Source organism: Trichechus manatus, unplaced genomic scaffold, assembly GCF_000243295.1.
Source record: "Trichechus manatus latirostris isolate Lorelei unplaced genomic scaffold, TriManLat1.0 scaffold00051, whole genome shotgun sequence".
NCBI classification, from domain to species: domain Eukaryota; kingdom Metazoa; phylum Chordata; class Mammalia; order Sirenia; family Trichechidae; genus Trichechus; species Trichechus manatus.
The window spans coordinates 1,758,941-1,783,674 of NW_004443987.1; the positions used below are offsets into that span (position 1 = coordinate 1,758,941).

At 40.0% G+C, this 24,734-nt stretch overlaps 1 protein-coding gene across 3 annotated transcripts in view; it reads left to right on the top strand.

The window, feature by feature from the left end:
* PCDH19 (protocadherin 19) overlaps positions 1-24,734 on the top strand; it is a 121,621-nt gene that overhangs the window by 37,312 nt on the left and 59,575 nt on the right. For all 3 annotated transcript variants that reach the window (XM_004377543.1, XM_004377542.1, XM_012555886.1), the window contains one exon: positions 20,359-20,417. In XM_004377543.1, the coding sequence (XP_004377600.1) occupies positions 20,359-20,417 (59 nt within the window). The remainder of the gene's footprint in view (positions 1-20,358; positions 20,418-24,734) is intronic.

A 24,734-nucleotide genomic window follows, 5' to 3' on the forward strand; every position in this document is an offset into this window, starting at 1 on the left:
GTCCTAGAAAGGATGGACCGATGGTCAGTATGCTGTTTTTCATCTTCTTGACATGCTTATCAACCTTCGTAGTAGTGTGCTTTTAGTGGGGTTAGGAAGGAGTTAATATCTTGCCAAAACACTGATTGGATTGTTTTCCTCCTAGGGATAATGAGAAGATGAACATATAGTAGGAAATGTTGAGATTTTCTAGTACCATAAGGTCTTTCTCCAAAAGATAATAATAATTATTATAAAGATAGGTCCAAATGACAAACTAAGTATTAACTTATGAAAGTAAATTTTTAAAAGGAACATTTTATGAAAAAGTTGACCCCATATAGGATCCTTATTGTTTTCAGAACACCCAGGCAGAGGTCATTAATACTTACAGTCGTTCTTTGTCTTTCATGCTTTATTCATTCTTTAAAGCAGAGGGGAGAGAACTTTGTGAGAGAAGAGATAAAAGTAATCTTGTTTGTAGAGAGCCACAATGTGTACGTTGTTGGCCTTAAGGCCTGTAGTAGGCAGAAAAAGCTTCTGAGCTGCCCGTACTCTGTTATCCAGGAGGAAAAGACACCAAAATATTGTTTCCAGAGCAAAGATTGTGTTTCTGAACAAGCCAAGATTGCCCTTGTTTTTTCTTGTGACCATCCCTCACTTTGGGATACTGAATGAAATCAGGCCTCTGGGGACGGCCCACCTTAGCTGGTGAGTGATAGGGAGGGACTAGGTGTCCAGCAACACCTGGAAGGCAGGAAAGTGACTCAACAGCTTTCAGCTTCTGGAGAAAAGGCACGGTATCAGGCAATCAAGAGAGGAAGAAAACAAACATAAAATCCACATCCTTAGAAATCCATAAAAGGAGAAAGGAAAACACTCTCTGCCCACCAACCAAGTCTGCAAGCTTTACGGCAGTCTCTCTTTGGAGGGCTGAGAAAAAGTAGGTCTGAGGTGCTGAGGAAAGTGAAGGTCTCCACCTACAGGCTGCTCCAGGAAAAGCTCGAGCTTCCTTTCCTACCTCGGACAAGTGGACTAGAGTTAAGTTTTAAGAAGCAACTCAAGCTAGGGTCGACTTGTCTCAGGACTCATCCTTATGCAAAGGCTGCAAAAAGAATTTGAAAGTCGTGAACATTTGACCACTGGAGAAAATATTTCCTGGATCAAAAATAAGTCTCTGTGGTTTAATTAGCTACCCCTTTGGACATTGATTTTTCTAGCACTTGTCCTGAATGTAACTTGTCTTCCAAACTTTACAGAAGAGCCAACCCAAATCCAGCTGGATTTGTGGCTGTAGGGAAGTTGCTTGATTTTATTAAGCGTGGCTTATGTTCTCCCTCTCTCCCCTAATGCTCATACGCAACTTACAAAATCAAGAATTAGAGAAGCAGACTCTTCCCCCAGATCAAATGTTTTCCCTAGCTCTGTGCCTCTTCAGATCGCAGGTGTCTGAAGGCAGTTCTGACTGTGTTACCTAGGGGCACATTCTCTCTTGCTTTCTCCTCTGTGTTTCCACAGCACATGATATATACCTTTGTCGTAGCACTTCCCCAAAACCAAACCAAACTGTAGACCTGCCCCATAGAGCTTCCAAGGCTATAAATCATTATGGAAGCAGACTGCCACATCTTTCCCCTGCAGGGAGGCTGGTAGGTTCGAACCACCGACCTTCCAGTTAGGGGCCAAGTGCTTTATTCACTGTGCCACCAAGGCTCCTTGTTGCAGCACTTAAAAAAACTGCATTACAACTGTTTCTTCACTTAATTGTGTCTAGCACTTAGAAATGCGGGCTCCTTGAGGGCAGGAATGGAATTTGATTCATCTCCATATCCCTAGCATCTACCATGGGGCCTGGCCCATAGTCTTAACAGTTATTTCTTGAATTGAATTAAATTATTTTGGCCCTGAGCCGTACTAGCTGCTATTTGTTCTGCAACAGGCAGTCAAGGACGGCCAGGGAGCACTAGACAAACCTTATCAATTGTGGGGAGGGTTCTGAATGAGCTGTTTTTGCTGTTCCTTCAACCCCCTCTCATTGCTCTCACCCACCCTTTCTGGTTGCCTGCAGTTTGTGCAAAGAAAGGTCTTAAACATAGTACAGGATTTTTCTGTGACTTTCATAGTTTCTTTCAGCTGGGGCTGATGGCTTCGTCATTTTACTGAGCCTTTATATAGTACAGTCAAATCTGATTAATTTAGACTAACTTGGGGGAAGGCCAGTCAGAATTATAGATAGAAAAGAAATGCAGTTTTATTGCTTTCAAGTTCATAGAGTAAGAAGTAGACTAACAAAGCCCTTGCTAGGATGTTTTGCCAAGTAGAAGTCCTTGGACCTGCTTTAATGAATAAATAAGAATGATGTGCAATTAACATATTTATTGTTTGTAAATTGCTTCTAAAGTGCTTAAAAACAATTTATTCTCTTAAGTAGTTTAAACACTTCCCATGTAATCTTGTTTACACCATAATTTGCCCAGCAAACCTTTTTAAAAATAGTTACAGTAGCTTGGCTCTGTCTGAATGATCACTAAACATGAATTAGTGATTTTTGAACTGTAAAGGTATGACTCCAACACGATGGAGCAAGTAAGCCTGAGACGGATGCTTTGAGGAAGTGGGCAGAGTGGATTCTTCCTTTTGTACTTAGTCGTTGTTAGTCACAGAAGCAGGGGTTAGAGTTAGTTGCTCAGTCCTGTTTAAAGGGAAAAAAACAAAACAGATAAACAAAACAAAAAAACACGCTACCTCACTGGGAAGCAATACTTGCCATCACTCTAGCCCTCTCAGTATTCTAATGCCAGAGAATTTCTACTGAGGTAGTAAAAATGAGAAAATTTACCTTTTGGAAAATTTCACTGTGATCAAACAATCCCCAGTAGGCAAAACTAATAGAAGATACTGTATTTTGATTGCAGTTTATCTCAAGCAATTATAGATGAGCAATTTAAGTGGCAACAAAGCAAGTCATTTGCTAGAATGAGGCCCTATTTCACAGAGCTTTATCATTCTACGTTCTTCGGATTATTCCGCTAAAGGCAGCCTGTTTCCTTGGGTGGATCATGCATTCATTTTCTATAGTACTTTCACAATTCCTTTTCTTAATGATAGGATATTGACACAAAGTGATTTATAAGCATCATTTGCATGAAATTCAACTGACAGAAATTTAGTTGGCAGAACTTACAGCATTAGGTTTTACCCTTTGGGGACTTAGGAGAACTAACAGGAAGGAGCTGGGCTAGTGGAGAGGGATGAGCCATAGTCTGGGTATCAGAAGAGCTGAGTTCTAAACCCATGCCTGCTTCTAATAACCGGCTGTGTTGCTTAGCGGTGGACCTGAGGTTCCCTGGGCCCATTTCCTTCTCTTCAAAATTTTACAGGTATATGTGTATGGATGGGTGGATGTGATTACATCATTTCTAGGGTCTTAATACTGTATGGATCTATGATTCTGTGATAGTTACAAGCCCAAAAGGGGATTTTTCAAAGCCTACAGTGGACAGCATAGCATTGTTAGGTTGCACTAATGATTTCAAGAACCTTTGCAAATGACCACATTTGGCAGTAAAGCAGCTGAAGACTATCATGATCTGAAGAAATAATTAATATTGTATAAAAAGATGCATTTGTTATTTATGAAGGATAGATCTCTGAGGGGACTATAGACTGAAAGCAAAAACAGGATATCAGCTTCCATTTCCTCTACTGTCTTTAAAGTTAGACTGGGTGGAAAGTCCTCTGGTCTGGGAAGCAGGGGCCTTAGGCTCTTGCTCTGATTCTACCAATAATTGGCTGTTAGACTTGAATTCAAAAACTCTCCGGGTGTCAGTTTTTCCATGTGTTAAAAAGGGACAATAATACCCATGTCCCTGGGTGGCGCAAATGGTTAAGCGCTGGACTATTAACCAAAAGACTGGCGGTTCACACTTGCGCAGAGGCACCTTGGAAGACAGGCCTGGCAATCTGCTTTCAAAAGGTCACAGCCATTGAAAACTCTACGGAGCAGTTCTACTCTATACACATGGGGTCATTATGAGTTGGAATCGGCTTGATGGCAACTAACAACAACAACAACTTCTTAAGATGATTGGGGTTATTTAAAGAGAGCATAGATCAAGGCTCTGTGAAAAACAATTGCCATGCCAATACAAGATGCTGTTCAAGAAAATAATTTTAAAAATGGTGCTATTGAGATATGTAGTCCTACAGGTGTTTTCTTTATGTTAGATTGTAAAACACCCTCTTTGGAGGTGTGATTTGAATTATGTACAACACAATTGTGTATTTCACACTGGCATCTTAATGTGAATAAAAATATGGGATTCTAAGTCATCCCTGGGTGGTGCAAACGGTAAATGAGCTTGGCTGCTCACCAAAAGGTTAAGGGTTCGAGTTTACCCTGAGACTCCTAAGAAGAAAGACTTGGCCATCTACTTCCAAAAAATCAGCCATTGAAAAGCCTATGGAGCACAGTTCTACTCTGACACACATGGGATCACCATGAGTCAGAATTGACTAGATGGCAACTAGTTATATCATATTCAAACTAGTGAAAACAAAATGACTAGTCCCTGGGTGGTGCAAAGGGTTAACATGCTCAGCTCAGGTTGGCGGTTTGAATCCACCCAGAGGTGCCTCAGAAGAAAGCCCTGGCAATCTACTCCTGAAAAACCAGCCATTGAAAACCCTATGGAGCCGAGTTCTACTCTCACACACATCGGGTTGCCATAAGTTGGAGTTGACTCGATGGCAACTGGTTGGTTGATTTATCTTCTTAGAGCTATAAATGATACGTTGGATGAATGAAAGAGATGGGAAAAGGGAGATGGAGAGACAGAAAGTTAGTTTTTAACGTAAGACAGTCCTCCCTACTGTCTAAATTATTGAGAAATGTTGAAACAAGTACAGTCTAGGAAACTCAGCAGACTTTCTTCAAAGAACTTTGCAAACCTTGCATTTCTAATTCAATGTATGAAAGAGACAAGTCAGATAACCTTATCTCATAGACAGATATAACTTCAGCTGTTATTCAGTTAACAAACAGTGGGCGAGTACCTGCTCTGTGCCAGGCACAGTGATAGGTGCTGGAGACACAGGCACTAAAGATGCGATCCTTGCCATGAAGGAGTTCCCAGCCTAGTGGGGATGACAGATAAATAAGCATGCAATGTGTTATGTAATGTGATAGAAGTAAAATATACTCCTTTTATTTCCTTAGGTCATGAAGTGTGTTGCATTTCAGAACTGGAGAATCTTGAGTCACAGTCCAACAGTCTTGCCCTAAGGCAGTGCTGTCCAGTAGAACTTTCTGTGATGATGGAAATGTTCTCTATCTGCACTGTCCAGTATGGTAGCCATCTGCGATATGTGTTTATTGAACACTTGAAATATGGCTAATGTAACCGAGAGATTGAATTTTTAATTTAATTTAATTTTTGTTAATTTAAATTTAAATAGCTACACATAGCTAGTGGCTACAGTATTGGACGGCACAATTCTAAGGAATGGTAGAATAGGCCCACGGTCATGCTTCAAGGCAATCCTGAGCTGAAATCTCTATATTTGCTTTGGATTTAGAAGGCCTTGGTCAAGCTGCCCCAGTCCTTTAACCCTGTTTTGCTATCCATGTACTACACTAATCTTTGAATGGCTCATTTCCAGCTGACAGCTTTGAATTATGCATGCTAATATGCTTTACTTAACCCTGGGATGAGGGTTTTTAAAAAAAAAGGGATTCTGTGACACTTCAGTCATAACAGAGGAAGGAAATGGGGCGAAGGAAAACTAGTTTACAAAGGCTTTCAAAATGTCTCAAATCTTGTCTTTCACATAATTTCAGATGGTGTGAGGTCATTTTAACTCTCTTTAAACTGAGTTCTCTCTCTCTGTCACACATACACACACACAAACACACATAAACACATACACACACACACACAGTCCAGCAATGGTATCTGTTGTAAAAAGTTGGGCAGTTGGGCTCCTTCTATTACTGTTGAATTAGCAATTAGAGAAGTTGTGTCTATATATATATATTTCAGCCAAAGGCAAGACTGTTCACCACGTTATTCCTTTTTCTGATAGAACAGATAAGGGGAGAATGAGATAAAACATCCTGGTAGGGAACCTCAGGAAAAAAAAAAAAAACTATTGATAATATTCAACAGGAATTTAGTTGGAAATAGAAGTAAGTGTTCAAGGGAAATCAGCTTTATGAGCTGCCATTTGTGTGGTGATTCACAGCTTTAGAAAGTACCTGTACATGCATAATTGTAGTTAATGCTAATAACAACCCTGTAAGGTAGTTAGGTTAGATATTCTTTCCATTTTATTGATTAAGAAACTGAGGGTCAGAGAGGTTCAGTGATTTCTGCAAGATCACACAGGTAGTAACAACTTTTTCTGTTTCCATCTGGACCAAAACTCATAGCCATTGAGTCGATTCCGACTCATAGCAACCCTATAGGACAGAGCAGAACTGCCCCATAGGGTTTTCAAGGTTGTAATCTTTACGGAAGCAGACTTCTTCACATCTTTCTCCCACGGAGTGGCTGGTGGGTTCAAACCATAGACCTTTCGGTTAGCAGCCGAGTGCTTAACCACTGAGCCACCAGGGCTCCTTTTTCATCTGGAAGGCTCTGTATTTGGAGGGCTTCTAGGAATTTTCTTTTAATATTTTGTGATCTTTTTCTAAGTTTATGCTGTAGTTGCCGTTGAGTCGGTTCTGACTCATGGCGACCTCCATGTGAGTCAGGATAGAACCACACTCGGTAGGGTTTTCAAGGCTGTGACCTTTCGGAAGCAGATTGCCAGACCTATCTTCCGAGGCACCTCTGGGTGCATTCAAACCACCAACCTTTCAGCTAGTAATTGAGCGCTTAAGTATTTATGCCACCCAGGGACTCCTCTAAGCTTATAACCATCTGCAAAAGTAACCGCCAGGTTGACTTTCTGCTCTAACTGAAGCTGTGTTTACCAGGAATAAGCATTTGAAAATATCTAGACACAGAGATACATCACTCTTCCCCTCACAAAAATCATACATAATGTCTGTATTTATATGTATAGTGGCAAAAAATGTTTCTTTATTATCAAGTAGACACAAGTATCGAGCAGACAAAGATAAGTGAGGAGTGGATGTGCCACTTTCCTTTGAGAGAAAGATGTGTGCATATGTAAGAGTGAATGAAGAAAGAGGTGCCAAAGAGTATCTGAAAGACTGATTGGGAGAGAGCTGGGGAGGATGAAAGCTGAGAACAGCGTGGGGAAAGGAAGGCAGAAATCAACAGTTCAGGGAGAGAGATATGGCTGCCTGACACGGCATGGTGCTATGTTTCTGACAGTGTTAATTTCTTTTTTTTTGACAGTCAAGTTTGGAATTGTTCCTGGTTTTTGCTATGGGGAGTCTCATGGTAGAGGGAGAGAGTGAGGTGTTCTCCCGCATTATTTCTTAATTTTCCTGCAGAAAGAAATTGCTCTAGTTGTGTTCACTGCTCTTGAACCTGTCATGTTTAAGCAGGCTAGGGTATTTTCTTTTCTCCCAAATAGTTCACGCAGTCAGCCAGTCCTAATTACTTCCATTTCATTACATTTTCCAGAATCCTATTGAGGTGTGGCCTAGTGGCGAGAGCATAGGACCTGGAGTGTGGAATCTCGAATTTTAGTTGCAGATGTGACATTGCCTTTCTCTAGCACAGGGCAAGTCTCTTAACCTGTTTTATACAGCTGTTAATGGGGTTAATGATATATATATATATTTAGCTCATGATGGTAGCAGGAGGACTGACTAGTTCACGTTGGTTAAAAAGCTCTGAGGAAAAGAAATGACAAGTTTTTGTGTATTGCGTCCATTTTCAAAAGCAAATTCTTCTTGCAGGGTGATATTAACAGGAGGCACCTCTCCGTTAGAGTCATTAAACACCTCACGGGAATCTTGCTGGCTGAATGGGAAGCAAAATTCTTCAATATTGTTCTGTGACTTCTGTAGAAAATGTAGCTACCTTCAGCCCCAGTTTCCAACTTGGGTGTCTGTTTTCCTCCCATTTAAAAATATTCCTCTCGCTTATGGTTTCTCTAAGGTTTAATCATTCTTCTCTCTCCTGAAATCTTCTTAGTTTACTGTTACTGGTGCAAAATGACTATTGTGCTGCAGCTGTGGGGGTGGGGTGGGGGAAATGATCCCTATTTATAACAGCCTGTTAAACATCCTGGAATTCTTTGTGATAAAAAGTGCCATATAAATGCAAGGTGCTCTAGTAATTGTTGTTCTCTTGGTGCATTGCATAAATATATTACAGATTTCAAATACTCTGACAATTGCAAGCTGCTGATAATATTAACCACTTTGCAAGGTGGAATTATGGCTTTACTGTGCATAGCTGCCAGCACTCTTATGTCAGAGAGTAGCCTTTTGACTAATCTCTATTTTCAAATCAGGTCAAACCCTAACCTTCCTCCCCCACCAAATAAAATGAGAAGGCCTATTGTGATTTGGGAAAAAGACAGGTAGGGGATTTTAGAGAATGACCAAATATTTCCATTATTTCCTCGAATTCCTCTTCCTATTGCTTCTCATTTATGGTTCTCGAAGTGATGCTGAAGTGTAAACTCTGTTTTGTCTCCCCCAAAACTGATTTGCTGCATTGCTAGAAACTAGAGGCTACTGTGGGTTTCCTTCAGCGCCTAATACTTTCAACAGAAACAAATGCCTTTTATATAAACTACAATCGTAATGAGAGGGTTGCCAGTGTTATGCAACCATAGAGTCTGATTTTGAGAAATGTTCATTGTGCCTCATTAAATTTGAAATTAGTGCTTAAAAGGTCAGAAATAAATAAGGTGTTTATATTTTTGTGACAATAAATATAAGTGGCTGCTTGTATGTGCACATCCTTGACTCTGCTCATTCCCGTGAACTGAGACACCGCTCGGTTTGCCATGGCAGTAATCAAAATATCTGCACCAGAAGAGAACTGTGCAGGCTTTCATTGACCACAAACAAGAAAATTATCTATTATACTGTGTCTAATTAGAAAACATCAATATTAGAAGTGCATGCATTTTACTATTTCTCGATTATTTCTTGTCTGCATGATTGCACATTACAGACTTGAGCAACAAGCTGGTACAAGGGAAATGAATTTAGAAAGATATGCCATAGGCTGTTAATGCTACTCTTAAATAAGCTTGTGGAGGCCACTGAGTTTTAAGTGATGTTTAATATAAATAATGGAATTGGGATTGGAACTGGATTTGGGGGTGTTGTTTTGGCCCACAGGCACAGGGCCACCCGTCGCTTTCCCTCCAAATATTTTGAAAGTCTTTTCAGCTGACAAAACTTGATCAACAGAAATTGCACTCTGCAGGCAGTCAGGGCTCCGCAGCTGCGAAGTAGCCTAGAACTGAGGCATCAATAAAATAGAATTTATCGAAAAGGAATGGACCAGCTCAGGTTCTTAGAGTACTAGGCCTTCTCTGAGCCAGAGGGGCTCAAAGACAGGCTGGATTCAGGAGAGCTCATACATACTGTGGATCCCTGGAGCGTTGCTTGGGGAGGTCTTATATGGGTTTCTTATTGTCAGTTGCAGCAGCTTTACCAAATCATAGCTTCTGAAATTGGAGCCACTCATAAATCATTGCTAGTCCTCTTAGGTCACATTCTAAACATGGTTATCTCTAAAGGACAATTGAAATGATCACCAAGTTTCCAGGGAAGAAAGTGACTCATTCCTGGATCCCTTGGACTACGTGACTGGGCCCTCCAGCTAGGTCTGGAGAACTACCTCCAGTTAGTGTGTGCCAATTTTTTTCTTTGTCTAACTGGTAGACTATATTGTCCTGATCCATTCATGGGAAATAGCCGAGAAAGTCATCCTGAGAAAAATAGGGAAGAAGCAGGATAATCACTTTCCTGATGTTGCCATCTTGAGCTTGTTTTCCATCTCTGTAGTAGGTAATGCCAAAAACAGAACTGGGTTGTTGTTTTCTTTCTTATTGTTGTGGCATGCTCTATCTAAGTCAGTGTTTAATGTTGCTGTAGCACTTAACCTGTGTGTTTGTTTTCTTGGCTGTTTAAGGGGACATAACAGTTGGCACTTGCTTGTAAAGTACTTTGATATTTGAGGATGAAAGGCACTCTATGCTCGCAAACTAACTTTAATGTGTTATAGTTACATATTTGGGGATGGTGGTTTGACTCCAGGATTTGTTCCACTGGCAAATGTTGATCGCTATTTACTCTTCAGGCAAGTTTTATTTATGTGGGATGAGATAGTTTAATTTGCGTGATTGGATCCATCATTTTACTAACTCTTTAGCCACTTTTACTCACACTGAGGTCTTGTTGATTTTGCATTGGGCAAATTTTGCACTGGGAAAATCTTCTGCAAAAGACCTCTCTAAAATATTAAAAAGCAAAGTTGTAACTTTGACGCCTAAAGTGCGCCTGACCCAAGTCATGGTGTTTTCATACACATGCAAAAACTGGACCATGAAAAAGGAAGACTGAAGAAAAATTGATGCATTCAAATTGTGGTGTTGGCTAAGAATATTAAATATGCCATGGACTCGGGTGGATTATCCAATAGGCAAGGTAAGCATAGTGCTTACCTTGCTTACCAGATCCTCTGTAGTGTACAATTTCACATGGGTTTCACCACATCAAAGAAACTGTGAAATTGTTCATTATAGATTAGTAAGTAAGCACAAGAAAGCCCATGCTTACCTTGCTTACTGGGTCATCCGCCCCTGTCAGGGATTATAAATTTGAAAAGAGGCTTTGATTCTGTAGGAAGGTACTGTGGGGTTGGGAGAGAGACAGATGCCAGCCATACCTACAAGCAGACTCTGATGTAGTGAATAAAATGTGTAATTGTTCACTACAGATGATCTAGTAAGCAAGGTAAGCGCCATGCTTACCTTGCCTATTGGATAATCTGCCCCTGCATGGACTGTCAGAAGAACAAACAAATCTTGGAGGAAGTATAGCCAGAATGCTCCTTAGAAACGAGGAAGGTGAGACTCCGTCTCACTTACTTTGGACATGTCATGAGGAGGGACCAGTTGCTGGAGAAAGACATCATGTCTGGTAAAGTAAGAGGGTTAGAGAAAATAAGAAAAATCCCCTATGACATGGATTGACACAGTGTCTGCAACAATGGGCTCAAACATAGCAATGATTGTGAGAATGGCACAGGACTGGGCAACATTTAATTCTGTTATACATAAGGTTGCTATGAGTCGGAGTAGAGTCGACAGCACCTAACAACAACAACAATGTAGAATAGGCATTAACTGGTTCCTGAGAGCTTTTTATAAGCAGATACTACTTTAGAGTGCACTATGCCCCACAAAGCTCTTAGGAAAGAGCCCAAGGGCCTTATTCAAAAGGCTGTGTTTGTCTGTTAAAATGGTATGGTCCTCAACCTCGTCTTTCAGCAGGTTTTTTTGCCTCTGAATTGCATGGATTCCTGTAGACAGTTACTAGGTTCCTCAAGGAAGCCTTTGTAGTGAAATTTACAACTGGATTTTTCTGATAAAGGCACAGCTTTGACCCAATCAAAGCTAAGGGCAGAAAAAGTACTTTCCCTAGGCCATCTTTGCCACCTCTGGGTAGTCTGATCACGTCAATGGCCTCAGTGAAACTTTAGGAGTGGTAATGAAAGGCTTCCAAGAGGGGAACTCTTTCAACTTGACTTGTTGGATATTAACCACATAGCCTGGGTTTCCTGTTGATAGCCTTGAAAGCCAGTAGAGTCCTAGAAGTCTTCTTCCACATGTAGAAAAGTAGCTTCCATACTGTTAATCTGTGACTTAGAGATCTACAATCTAGTGAAACCTTATCTTCTCACAGAAATGTTATCTACCTTGGTATGGATGCACTATCATGTGTCACCAATGCCGTTCCTAGAGCTGTGGCAGGACTGATGGATTTAAATGGGCAGAAAGTACCTAACTACGTCATCTTATCCCTGGACGATATAGCCAAACTACTGTGTGGTAGGTGAGAGTGATTGGCATAGTGATGGTTCAGTGGTAGAATTCTCACCTTCCATGATGGAGACCTAGGTCAGTGTACCTCAAACGTAGCCACCATCCATCTGTCAGTGGTGGTCTGTTTGTTGCTATGATGCTGAAAAGGTTTCCATGGAGCTTCCAGACTAAGACAGACTAGGAAGAAAAGGCTGGTGTTCTACTTCCAAAAAATCAGCCAACAAAAACCCTATGGATAAAAATGATCTGATCCCGTTATGCATGGGGTTGCCGTGAGTCAGGGGCCAACTTGATTGCAGCTAACAATAATAACAGTTAGGAGTAAGGACAGAGAACAAATTGTAATTACAGAAAACAGTGTGCAGAACGGATGCACGCTGAAGAAATAGGACTAGCCTGGCTTAATAGAATTGGTCGTATGCTTTAATTGTGACAACTAGCTTCATTCTTAACGTCTTTCATCTATCTTCTGGTCATTAACTGATGTAGCGCATGAACGATTGCTAAAATGTCCAGCATTGTGGCAAATGGCATGTTGTTGTTAGTTGCCAAGGAGTCAGCTCCTACGTGGCGACTGTATGTATAACAGAACGAAATGTTGCCCAGTCATGTGCCATCTTCATGATCATTGATATGTTTGTGTCCGTTGTTGTGGCTATTGTGTCAATTCATCTCGTTGAGAGTTTCTCTCATTTTTGCTGGCCCTTTGCTTTACCAAACATCATGTCCTTTTCTAGAAATTCATCTTTCCTGATGCTGTGTCCAAAGTAAATGAGACAAAGTCTTGCCATCCTTGCTTGTAAGGAACATTCTGGTTGTAGTTCTTCTAAGACTGACTTGTTCATTCATCTTTTGGCAATCCATGGTATATTTAATATTCTTTGGCAATACCACAGTTTGAATGCATACATTTTTCTTTTGTCTTCCCTTTTCATTACCCAATTATTCAAATGGTATAGGGGCCTCAGAGAGAGCTTCCGGTCTAGCTGGGGAGATGAACTGACATACTACACACCAAATAATCACAGAACCTGAGGCAGTGCATACTTACATTGTACAGTCTGTATACAGTCTGTATACAAAATGCTGAGAAATGCTAAGCAATGTGGGATGATCAGTGATAGAGATACATTAGAAATGAGGTTGGCTATTTATAGGTGAAGTAGAGGACTTCTATTTGATAATCCTCAGCTAAGGATTTAATTTAGATTTAATGCTACATGCAAAAAAGAGCCACTGTAGGGTCCTGAAAAGAGAAGTGATGTGATGAAAATAGTGAGTAAGGAAGATCATTCAGACAGCAGCTTGCAGAATGGGCTGGAGCAGAAGGAAAATGGAGACAAGGAAACTGTGACACAAGGTGATGAAGGCTGTGGAAATGGAGCAGAAGGGATAGATACATGTGTTATTCCTAAGAACCTCAAGAATTTTATAACCTATTTGATAGGAAAGGAAGGGTTCCTGCATTTATAACATGGATGATATATATGTAACAAATATGAGGGCCTTCACACCCTCCATTGTGAACCATCTACCTTTGTCAAGCATTAGGGTGCTATTTAGTTCTAAAAAGTAGTAGAGTAATTCTCAAAGTTGTACTCCACAGGTCTATGCACAGGCATGTATCTGCAGGTAGATATGTGCCAAGGTCTTTGTGTGTATTTTTCTTGTTTTCTGAATGGCTGACATTTTGACTATCCCTGGTCTATTAGTTTGTGACCTCTTTGAGGGCACAGGTATGTCTTTATTTCTTTTTTCATCCTCTGTGTGGAATACAGGGTTGGCACATCTTTATTGAATGAATGGATGAATGAATAAAAACCACTTTGTTTTAGAATCCTAGAATTTTTGGAGCTTGAAAGGAACATTGAGATCATTTGGGTTATTCTCCTCATTTTGTACATGGGTAAATGAAGGCTTTAAGAGGGATAAAGTGACTTATCCCTGGCTATCAGAGTGAGTCAAGGAGCCCTAGCAGTACAATGGTTAAGCACTCGGCTGCTAACTGAAAGGTTGGCAGTTTGAACCCACCAGCTGCTCCACGGGAGAAAGATGCGGCAGTCTGCTTCTGTAGAGAGTTACAGCATTGGAATCCCTGCGGGGAAGTTCTACTCTGTCCTATAGGGTCGCTATGGGTCAGAATCAACTCGATGGCAATGAGTTTGATTTTTGGTTTTATCAGTGAGTTTTACATGGGAATGGAATCCAGGTCTCATGACCACATTACATTGCTTGCTGTCATCAAACGGTGTGTGTTTGTGTGTGTGTGTGGGGGGGGCAGTGTGTATATGTGTGTGTGTATGTATAAGAGAGAGAGAGAATTAGGGCTGGAGGTGTGTGGAGAGCATATGCCAGATAATAGGTGTGGTTAGTAGCAACTTACTCGGATTATTTTCTAGTTCAGAGTAAATATGAGCTTTCTAGTGATGGAAACTTGAAGGATGGTGCTTCTTTTCCATCTTTACTAATTCCTGCTTCAGCTGCTGCTGTCTGGATGAATGAGTCTTTGAATACACATTCTAGCTGGAGGCATGTTGGCTTTATTTTTATATAGAATTTACATTTTCATTTTTATGTGTTGGGGATAGGAAGAAGGAAGAGCCATTTGTCAATTCATTTCAAAAAAAAAAAACACTTGTGAGGAGATGAGCACTTGAACATCTAAAACAGCAACTACTTTTAGAAAAGGTCATGGGTCTTTTCATTGTTGATCAATAGGCACAATTAGCATTATTGGAAGTCAGCAGTTAAGAAAAAATAACCAGTATTTTAAAATTACTTTGCTGTGCATCTTATTTGGGATTCTAGTCACCTTATTTGTATGTCTAAAATGACTATTAAGAGTTAAATATTAAAAAAAATAGTAAGCAGATTGCAGTTATAATGCTTTTCAGTTAGATGGGAATTTAAACGGGTTGTTCATTTTCAAATTAAAACCTTAAGGTTTGGGGAATCTGTGTTGTAATCCTAGAGTCTGTAACCCTTTTTAACTTGGTATGGTGACCTGGGGATTTGTGCCACTGGGGAAAGATTCTAATCCTGGATACCTGCATTTATTGGGCTCCATTCTTCTCAGGGATGAAGTCTTTCCTGCTAATAAATGCGGTGCTGAGAGAGCTGCAGTCACTCTTCAGAGACTAGGGCACCATTCAGTGAACTGTAGAAATAATGCAAAATGACAATTAAAGTAGGACATTCTCTGGTACCTTGGGGGCCTGACAAAGTGGAAGTATTCAGCTTCTTTGTGTTAGACTTATTAACATGGAGACATAATGACACATCACCCACCCAGAAGTCTCATGAGAAACTTCACATGTCCAGAATGGAACTGAGAACAGGAAGTAGTAAGCAAAGAAGACTCCTGAGCAGGTGAAAAAGCCAAGAAACAACAACAACCAAAACACGCACAAAAGTCCATGTATTAAAGATTGCATAATTTTCCTCTTAGGACAACATCTCAGCTCTCTACCTAGAACTTAGTAACTCTTATTTTCTAGACTATTCTAACAACATTTATCTAATTTTCAAAAACACAGTAGATTGGAAGCATCAAACTCAAAATGGAAGAGGAGCTGCTTTGGCTGTATTAACAGCACTGAGAAGTAACAGCTGAGTGTTTGATAACACATTGGTGAGGGACATAAAGTAAAAATTAAAGACGAGAACTCAAAAGCCCAGTGCTTTGAGGATTCGTTGAGTGTACAGGCGAAGTGTGGATAGTATAATAATTTACATTCAAAGAGATGGTTCTAAGTAACCAGTAAGAGATTAAATTATACCTTTTATAATCTATTTTAAGGAAGGGAACTGTGTGATACATTTCAGAAACAAGGCAGAATGGTTGGAGTTTTTACATCAAGGTTTTAGTCCTTAAAGGGAAAACTCTCAGCCATCTGGAAAACTCACCTATCCAGAATTACATATTCTCTGAGGGTTTCAGAAAATCAAGATTTCATTAAACCTAGGCCAAGTGAGAAGCCTGCTCTTAGTGAATTCCTCAGATAAAGACTTCTAAGTAGAGAAAAGATTTGGGAGAAATATATTAAATGATAAAAAAGTGACCCTTATTTACCTTTGAGACTGGAAATAAAAGTTTGCTCTAGACCCATTTTTTTTGATGTCAAAATTAGGATTTTCAAAAACAAATGTTGTTCTTGTCTCTTTGCTGTGTTGCTGTGTTAAACTGGTTGTCTCATTAGAGATAGGGACATTTCCTAGTGAAATTAATGTGACATGTACAGAAAATTTGCCTTCTCAAATATTTCATGTTATTTGCCATTTAGAATGCTTAGAGAGGGGATTGGAATAATGTCAAGCAAATTTTTGATTAAATAAGGCTAACCAGGAGCCAATACTTTCATGCAAAAAAGAAAATCTCCTTTATTATTGTTTTAAAAAGTATATTTATGCTGAGGTTCTTTTCCCTATACTGAGAAGATCTTGGCAGATAATCTGACAGGAGAGGTGCCATCTTCTAAACACCTGGGCTTGCCTTAGAAATCACAGCACATCAGGTCAAAGTCTGTTGCCAGGCTTTTACTCAGGACAGTTTTTCTTCACCTTGGATGTACATTAGAATTACCTGAGAAGCTTTTTAAAAATACCAGTGCCTGGGCCCCACTCCAGGCCAGTTACCTAAGAATCTCTTGGAGTGGGGGCCTTGGCATTCGTATTTTTAAAAACAAAATTCCCCAGGTGATTCTAATGTGCAGTCAAGACTGAGAACCACTGGCTTAGTATATGCAAACTATTCATTAACAAGACATTATTTCCTTCTCACTCTATGCTTCACCTAAATTATGAAAATATTTACTCTTTTAATGCACAGGGGTTGAATCTGAGCACACACCTTGAACCGGTACGAGCTAGAACACTTGATGTTTATATATAAAGACCCAAATATAATTGGCTACCTATGGTCAGTTAGCTCAGTTGTTTGGAATGTAGTCCTAATGAGGCCAGAACCATGTATTTCCTCCAATTAGAATAATTCTGTTGCATAGGTTGTTCTCATAACTGCAACCAAGCTACTTCACAAGGAGACCTGAGACTGATTACAAAGGCAAAAGACAATGGATGAATCAGCATAGCCCCATTCACTATGGGAAAATCAGTTCTAGGAAGCTGCCTCATTGACTGGTCCTTCTAATTGCTTAGAATGCCACATGGACCATCTGCCCATTGTGGTTCGACATGGTTGGGGAATGGAATATTTACATTTGAAGGCCTGGGCCTGGTTTAATCTTTGAGAGGAAAAGAAAGAAAAAAACAAAGGAGAAAGAAATATAGGAAGGGATTAAGCCTCAATGATACTTTCCTACCTACAGTGGCAGATCATGTCAGACACATCTGCCCAGGGTTAACTGAACTGTATCCCAGAGACAGTGAATTGTCTTCTTTTAATTTAGTATCTGTGAGTGGGAATCCTTATGGTAAGATATATTACTCCATTTGGGCTAAGGAGTAGTAAAGTCATCAGGGATAAAATTTGCATGGTTTTGCTTATGTGCCCTAACATGTAGTTCCGGCACCACAGAGCTCCATATTTGATGTACAGTGCACACAGGTTGGACCATCCTCATCTGCAAAATTATTTAAAATATTCTACTTAAAAAATGACTTCTTTAACATGACAATAGCTTGGGATGTTGCTCATGCTTTTCCTGCAAAATCAGTACCCTCTAGATTTCCTTTTTTAATCTGTGTGTCTATCTACTAACTTTCTTGAAAAAAAAAAAGATTTAGTGAATTTAGAGGCTGAGATGGAACAGGGACTACTATTTTATTGCCTGAATGAGGTCAGACTCCTGATCCTACTTGGGGTTTCATGTTCTGTAGAAAGCAGGGCATAAGGATTGCTACGTCAGTTATGACAATGCAGTTAAAATTCTGTTTTGGACTCATGTTGTATTATCCCTACTTTACAGAGGAGGAAATGGAGAACATAGAGATTAATTTGTCCAAGGTTGCACGAAGAAACTAATAACTGAACTGTGCTGAATGCTTAACCAATTCCCCACTTTAACAGGATAGCATGCTTTTGTGGGAGGTCTGGGGAGGCTTCTACTTGTTAAATTAGATATCATACTGAACATGATAGAAGAGTACATTTAACCAACACCACTTTTGCCTATAATGTTGATACAACAAATAAATGATTGGTGTTTGACTGACGGATTACTTGATTGATTGATAACCTCTACCAGCAAACACTTAGATTGTATTCCCAGCACAACTTTAAGTTTGCCTCTTCCTCCTGTGATTGTTTGCAACAGTCAGTGTTCGTTTTCTTATGAACAAATTAGAAATGAACTGACCCATTTGATTTTTACTCTCCCAATCCATTCATCCCAACAGCACCAATAGTTACTTGTGGTTTACATTAAAGGGGATTTTATCTTCTAGATAAAAGCAGTGTGAGTGGACATTACAGGCCTATCTTCAAATAAGGGGCATGGGGGGCATGATGATGCCTGGGTAAGTATAGGACAACGTTGGGATTTAGTATTCTCTGCAATCTTCTCTCCTCCTTTCTCCTACCATCCCTACCACTCCCATCCCCACCTACTCTAGGTACTTAGTTTCCCTGCCCTGACTGCTGGCTGTCCAGTGCCCATGTGGTAGCTAGATCTGATATTACCTGTCCTGTTTGCTCCTCTACCAAACTGTGAGCTCCTTGAGAGCAAGGGCTGCATCTCTGATTTCTGAGAGCCTAGTACAGTTAATGTCTGACAGGTAGTTGTCTGAAAGAATTAGAAAATGGTGAAACAGACAAGGAATCTGCTATTTTGTTAGCTAGGAAACTCTTGTGTTTCCTTTTCCAAGCACCCTCAGCTGAAGTGATTTCAGAGGCCCCTAAAGAATGGTGGGAATTTCTGTTACAATGGCAGGAGGCTGGAGGAGATGTCCTTGGGCATTTTTCAGTTCATACAAAGGTTCAACGAGAGTAGTTTTGGTGTATGACCCACTTTACTAGGACATTCATTTACTTCAGTATAGACTTTTCCCTGGGTTCCACCCCTTCTAAGCCTGTCTTCCTCCAGTCCCCCCAACCTGTGGTGCTCATAAACTGTTTTCCCATCCCTTTTATCTGGCAGGTATTCTGCATTTGCTTTTGTAAAGCCTTTATTCAGGCAGTCTGCTGTAACCAGATTAGACAATGGTGTTTTAATGATAGAAGCTGAGACGGGTTTGCTTGCAACTTTGTGTTTCACATGAAAGGCTTTGGCACCCCCTGTGTACTGCACTTCACCTCCATTTTAGTTATAATACTTGCTTGCCTTTATATCTGTGATAAAACGAAGGCCTTTCCATTTATCTGTGATAAAACGAAGGCATTTGCTGAGCAAAATGTCTTAAAACCGGGGCTTCGAACCAGTTCCAAACGGTTCAGTCATGGCCAATGGAAACAAGGCAAGCTTCGAACCAGTTCGAAGTGTTTCAGTCATGGCCCACTGAAAGGAGGGGAGTTTACGTGTTGCATATCAACCAAGTCTCTTGCACCTTGGCTTATGACCGGAGTAGGAAACAGGCAGCAGTGCCCGCTCAAAGATGGCAGTGGACTACACTGCTTTGAATGTATGTCACTGTCCACAGTCCTGCCAGTAATCTAGTCTCCCACATCAGGAAACTTTCCACTGATGCGGGAGATTGGATTATTGGCAGGACTGTGGACAGCGACACACATTCAAAGTGGCGAGGTGGGCCACTATCTTTGAGCGCGGTACAGCTGCCTGTTTCCTACTCCGGTCAAAAGCCGAAGGAAGCGCAAGAGATTTGGTTGCTGTGCAGCTCATGCTGCCCTTGTTTCGGTCGGCCATGACTAAACTGCTTCGAACAGGTTGGAAGCCCTGCGTTTTTTCCATTGGCCACGACTGAACAGTTTAGAACTGCTTAGAAGCCCTGCTTAATAAAGTGCAGAGTTTAAATTCACAGTGGGGGATTACTTTGCTTGTATTTCCATATCTATGGAATAAATATTTCAACATGTTAATTGTCTACTACTAATAAAAATACCTTTGAACTTCCAGTCAAGTTGATGGGTACAGAATTGTGTCCACTGGGGAATGGGATGCAATTAGTTTCTGTGAAAATTGCAGGTCATGTTGTATCTTCTCTGTGAACAGTTGCATGGTCAGTAGTCAGCCATATTCTAGGGAATGTTTGTGTCAAGTATTTATTGGTCTGTAGATAAGAGATGCCTCCAGAGAGTCCTCAGGGTCCCAAAGAGGTGGGAGGCATTCCTCAGGCTGTTGCCCTACAATGGCCTTGGTTTCCAATTCATTTATTGCCTCTTGCCCAGTACAAAAATTCTCCCTAAGTATTACAGTTTGACTCTTCTCATGAATCATCTATGTAACTTTTTAAATCTTTTTTCCCCTATTTTAGACTGAAAACTATTCTTTTGACTCCAACTACGTGAACAGCCGAGCCCATTTAATCAAAAGGTATGTTGGTTTTGCTTGCCTTTCTTCTATAGCTTGCATCTTTTGTATCCACTTCCCCACTTTGTTGTGCCACTAAATTTAATATAAAAAGGAAATTCGATTACAATTTTAAATCATGACTTTTTCAGATTTTAAAAAGAATAATTGCTGCTTACTGTAGAAATTTTGGAAAATTCAGAAAAGGATAAAAAATTAAATAAAAATCACTGGTAATCCCATCATCCAAAGGTAGTAACTGTTGGCATTTTATCATATTTCTTTACATTGAAATGGATGTATAGACACTCACATTTTTAAGAAAATAAACCGGGATCATGTTAAAATATGGTTTTATGTGATGATTTAGAAATCCAATATTAGAAAATAGATACTTTTAAAAATCCTGTTGATATAAAAATTCTTGTTGCTTTTCACTTTATTTAAAAGGAGCTTTTAAAAAGTTTTTTCATGTGGAACTTCCAGTGAGTTTCATGATTGCTGTTACTTTGACAACTTTGAAATCATTTTAAGGGTATTTTAATGACAGAAAAACTAATACCTTATCTTTTTAAATACTGTGTAGATGCGGGAGGGAAAGAAAAGATATTCGCCTGATTCAATACTTCTTAAAATATTTATGCGAAATTCAAATGAAACATTCAAAGTTTATATTTGCGTGATTAGATGGCCATAAGTTAGCTATGCACAGAGCCACAATGTATGTGAGTACAGAGCTGAAGACTGCTAAGGAAGATTCCAGTCTGTGCAGTGGGCACTAAAGCAGACCGATGAGGGGCAGAACTAGAGGCTCAAGAATCCCTCTAAAGAGGGAGAGCTAAGCAAAGCAGAGAGCTTCTCATGCAGAAAAACCAGTACTGACCATTCAGATGATGCCTTTATTACTGCTTCATGTAAATAGCCCCTTGAATGGTCCACTGGTTATTCTGCAACTAGAACTTCTGAGTGTGTTTGTTAAAAGAATAGAAATGAAATAGAGAGGTAAGCAGTTTACGTTAGAGCTTCGGTATAGGAGGCCTGGAAATACTATTATTTTGCTGGCTTTCATCCCATAAATTTATATCACGAGAAGAGTAGGATTCAAGGTATAAACTAGCTAGTTGTACAAGCAAGTTTAATTCATATCTAATTTAATTTACGATGCTGAAATAGCCCCTGAAACATGCTAGTTTTATCTCTGTTGGTCTGGGTTTGCTTTTGACCTTAAGTGATGATCATTAATCATCTGAAAATGGATATCCCAGTATTACCAGTTATTGCATAGTTGCGAATTTTTTTTGAGAGGTTGAGAGTAATCCATTTTGAATATTTTTCTTGGCCCACATAATTGAAGCAAAAGGTGACAAATTCAAAGTTATTCAACTAATTTGGCTTAGGAGGAAAAAAATAATTCTTTACATGCACTGATTAGAGTGACTTTGCAGCAGATATCTGTTTTGTTGTTTCCTTCTTTAGGACTGTTATTTTCTTTTATCTTTATTGATTTATTTATTTTTATTGTTGTAGTGTAAATGAAGTTTACCTTTCAAGTTAGTCTCCCATACAAAAATTTATACATACATTGCTATGTGATCCTAATTGCTCTCCTCATACTGTGACAGCACACTCCTCCTTTCCACCTCTGATTCCCCATGTCCATTCAACCAGCTCCTAACTCTCTCTGCGTTCCCATCTCACCTCTGGACAGAAGCGGCCCATTTAGTCTCTGATATCTACTTGAGCCAAGAGGCACACTCCTCACAAGTATCACTTTATGTCCCACTGTCCAGTCCAATCCCTGTCTAAAGAGTTGGCCTCGGAAATTGTATTAGTTCTGGGCTGAAAGAGAATCTGCGGGCCATGCTTTCTGGGGTTCCTCCAGTCTTAGACCATTAAGTCTGGTTTTCTTACTAGAATTTGAGTTCTGCACCCCACCTTTCTCCTGCTCCATCAGGGACTCTGTTGTGTTCTTTGTCAGGGCGGTCATTGGTGGTAGCCGGGTACCATCTAGTTCTTCTGGTCTCAGGCTGATGAAGTCTCTGGTTTATGTGGCCCTTTCTGTCTCTTGGGCTACTACTTTCCTTCTGTCTTTGGTGTTCTTCATTCTCCTTTACTCCAGGTGGTTGGGACCAATTGATGCATCTTAGATGGCCGCTTGCAAGCTTTTAAGACCCCAGACGCCACTCACCGAAGGAGGATGCAGAACATTTTCTTAATAAGCTTTGTTATACCAATTGACCTAGATGTCCCCTGAAAGCATGGTCCCCAGATCCCTACCCCTGCTATTCTGTCCCTCAAAGTGTTTGACTGTATTCAGGAAACTTCTTAGCTTTGGTTTAGTCCAGTTGTGCTGACTTCCCCTGTAGTGTGTGCTGTCCTTCACTTCACCTAAGATAATACTTGTCTACTATCTAGTTAGTGAATAACCCGTATCCTCCCACCCCATCCTCAAAGAACCATCAAAGAATGTTGTCTTCTGTGTTTAAACCTTTTCTTGAGTTCTTATAATAGTGGTCTTATACAATATTTGTCCTTCTGTGACTGACTAAATTCACTCAGCATAATGACCTCCAGATTCCTCCATGTTATACGATGTTTCACGGCTTCATCGTTGTTCTTTATCTTCGCGTAGTATTCCATTGTGTGGATATACCCATAATTTGTTTATCCATTCATCCGTTGATGGGCACCTAGGTTGTTTCCATCTTTTTGCTATTGTGAACACTGCTGCAGTGCACATGGGTGTGCATATATCTATTCGTGTGATGGCTCTTATTCCTCTAGGATATATTTCAAGGAGCGGGATAACTGGATCATATGGTACTTCCATTTCTAGCTTTTTAAGGAAGCACCAAATCGATTTTCAAAGTGGTTTTACCATTTTACATTCACACCAACAGTGTATAAGTGTTCCAGTCTCCCCACAACCTCTCCAGCATTTATTATTTTGTTTTTTTGCTTAATGCTAGCCTTGTTGGGGTGAGATGGTATTTCATTGTAGTTTTGATCTGCATTGCATTAATGGCCAGTGATCGTGATTATTTCTTCATGTGTCTGTTAGCTGCCTGAATTTCTTCTTTGTTGAAGTGCCCCTTCATAGCCTTTGCCCATTTTTAATTGGGTTATTTGTCTTTTTGTTGTTGAGGCTTTGCAGTGTCTTGTAGATTTTAGAGATTAGATGCTGATCGGATTTGTCGTAGCCAAAATTTTTTACCCAGTCTGTAGGTTGTCTTTGACTCTTTTGGTGAAGTCTTTTGATAAGCATAAGTGTTTGATTGTAGGAGCTCCCAGTTATCCCAGTTTGTGCATCGTTACTTATGGTTCGTATTGTGTTTATACCATGTATTAGGGCTTCCAGCGTTGTCCCTATTTTTTCTTCCATGATCTTTATAGTTTTCGATTTTATATTTAAGTCTTAGATCCATTTTGAGTTAGTTTTTGTGCATGGTGTGAGGTATGGGTCTTGTTTCAGTTTTTTGCAGACGGATATTCAGTTATGCCAGCACCATTTGTTAAAGAGACTGTCTTTTCCCCAGTTAATGGACTTTGGGCCTTTGTCGAATATCAGCTGCTCATAGGTGGATGAATTTATGTCTGCATTCTCAATTCTGTTCCATTGTCTATGTATCTGTTGTTGTACCAGTACCAGGCAGTTTTGACTACCATGGTGTTATAATAGGTTCTAAAATCAGGTAGTGTGAGGCCTCCCATTTTGTTCTTCTTGAGTAATGCCTTACTTATTCAGGGACTCTTCCCTTTCCATATGAAGTTGGTGATTTGTTTCTCCATCTCATTAAAAAATGCCGGGGAATTTGGAACGAGCTTGCATTGTATCTGTAGATGGCTTTGGGTAGAATTGACATTTTCACGGTGTTGAGTCTTCCTATCCATGAGCAAGGTGCGTTTTTCCACTTATGTAGGTCTCTTGATTTCTTGCAGTAGTGCCTTGTAGTTTTCATTGTAAAGGTCTTTTACATCTCTAGTTAGATTTATTCCTAAGTATTTTATCTTTTTCAGGGCTATTGTAAATGGTATTGATTCAGTGATTTCCTCTTCGAGGTTCTCTTTGTTGGTGTAAAGGAATCCAACTGATTTTTGTATGCTTATCTTGTATCCTGAAACTTTGCTAAAATCGTCTATTAGTTCCAGTAGTTTTCTTGTGGGTTATTTAGGGTTTTCTGTGTATAAGATCATATCATCTGCAAATAGAGATACTTCGACTTCTTCCCTACCAATTTGGATGCCCTTTATTTCTTTTCCTAACCTAATTGCTCTGGCTAGGACCTCCAGCACAATGTTGAATAAGAGTGGTGATAAAGGGCATCCTTGTCTGGTTCCCAT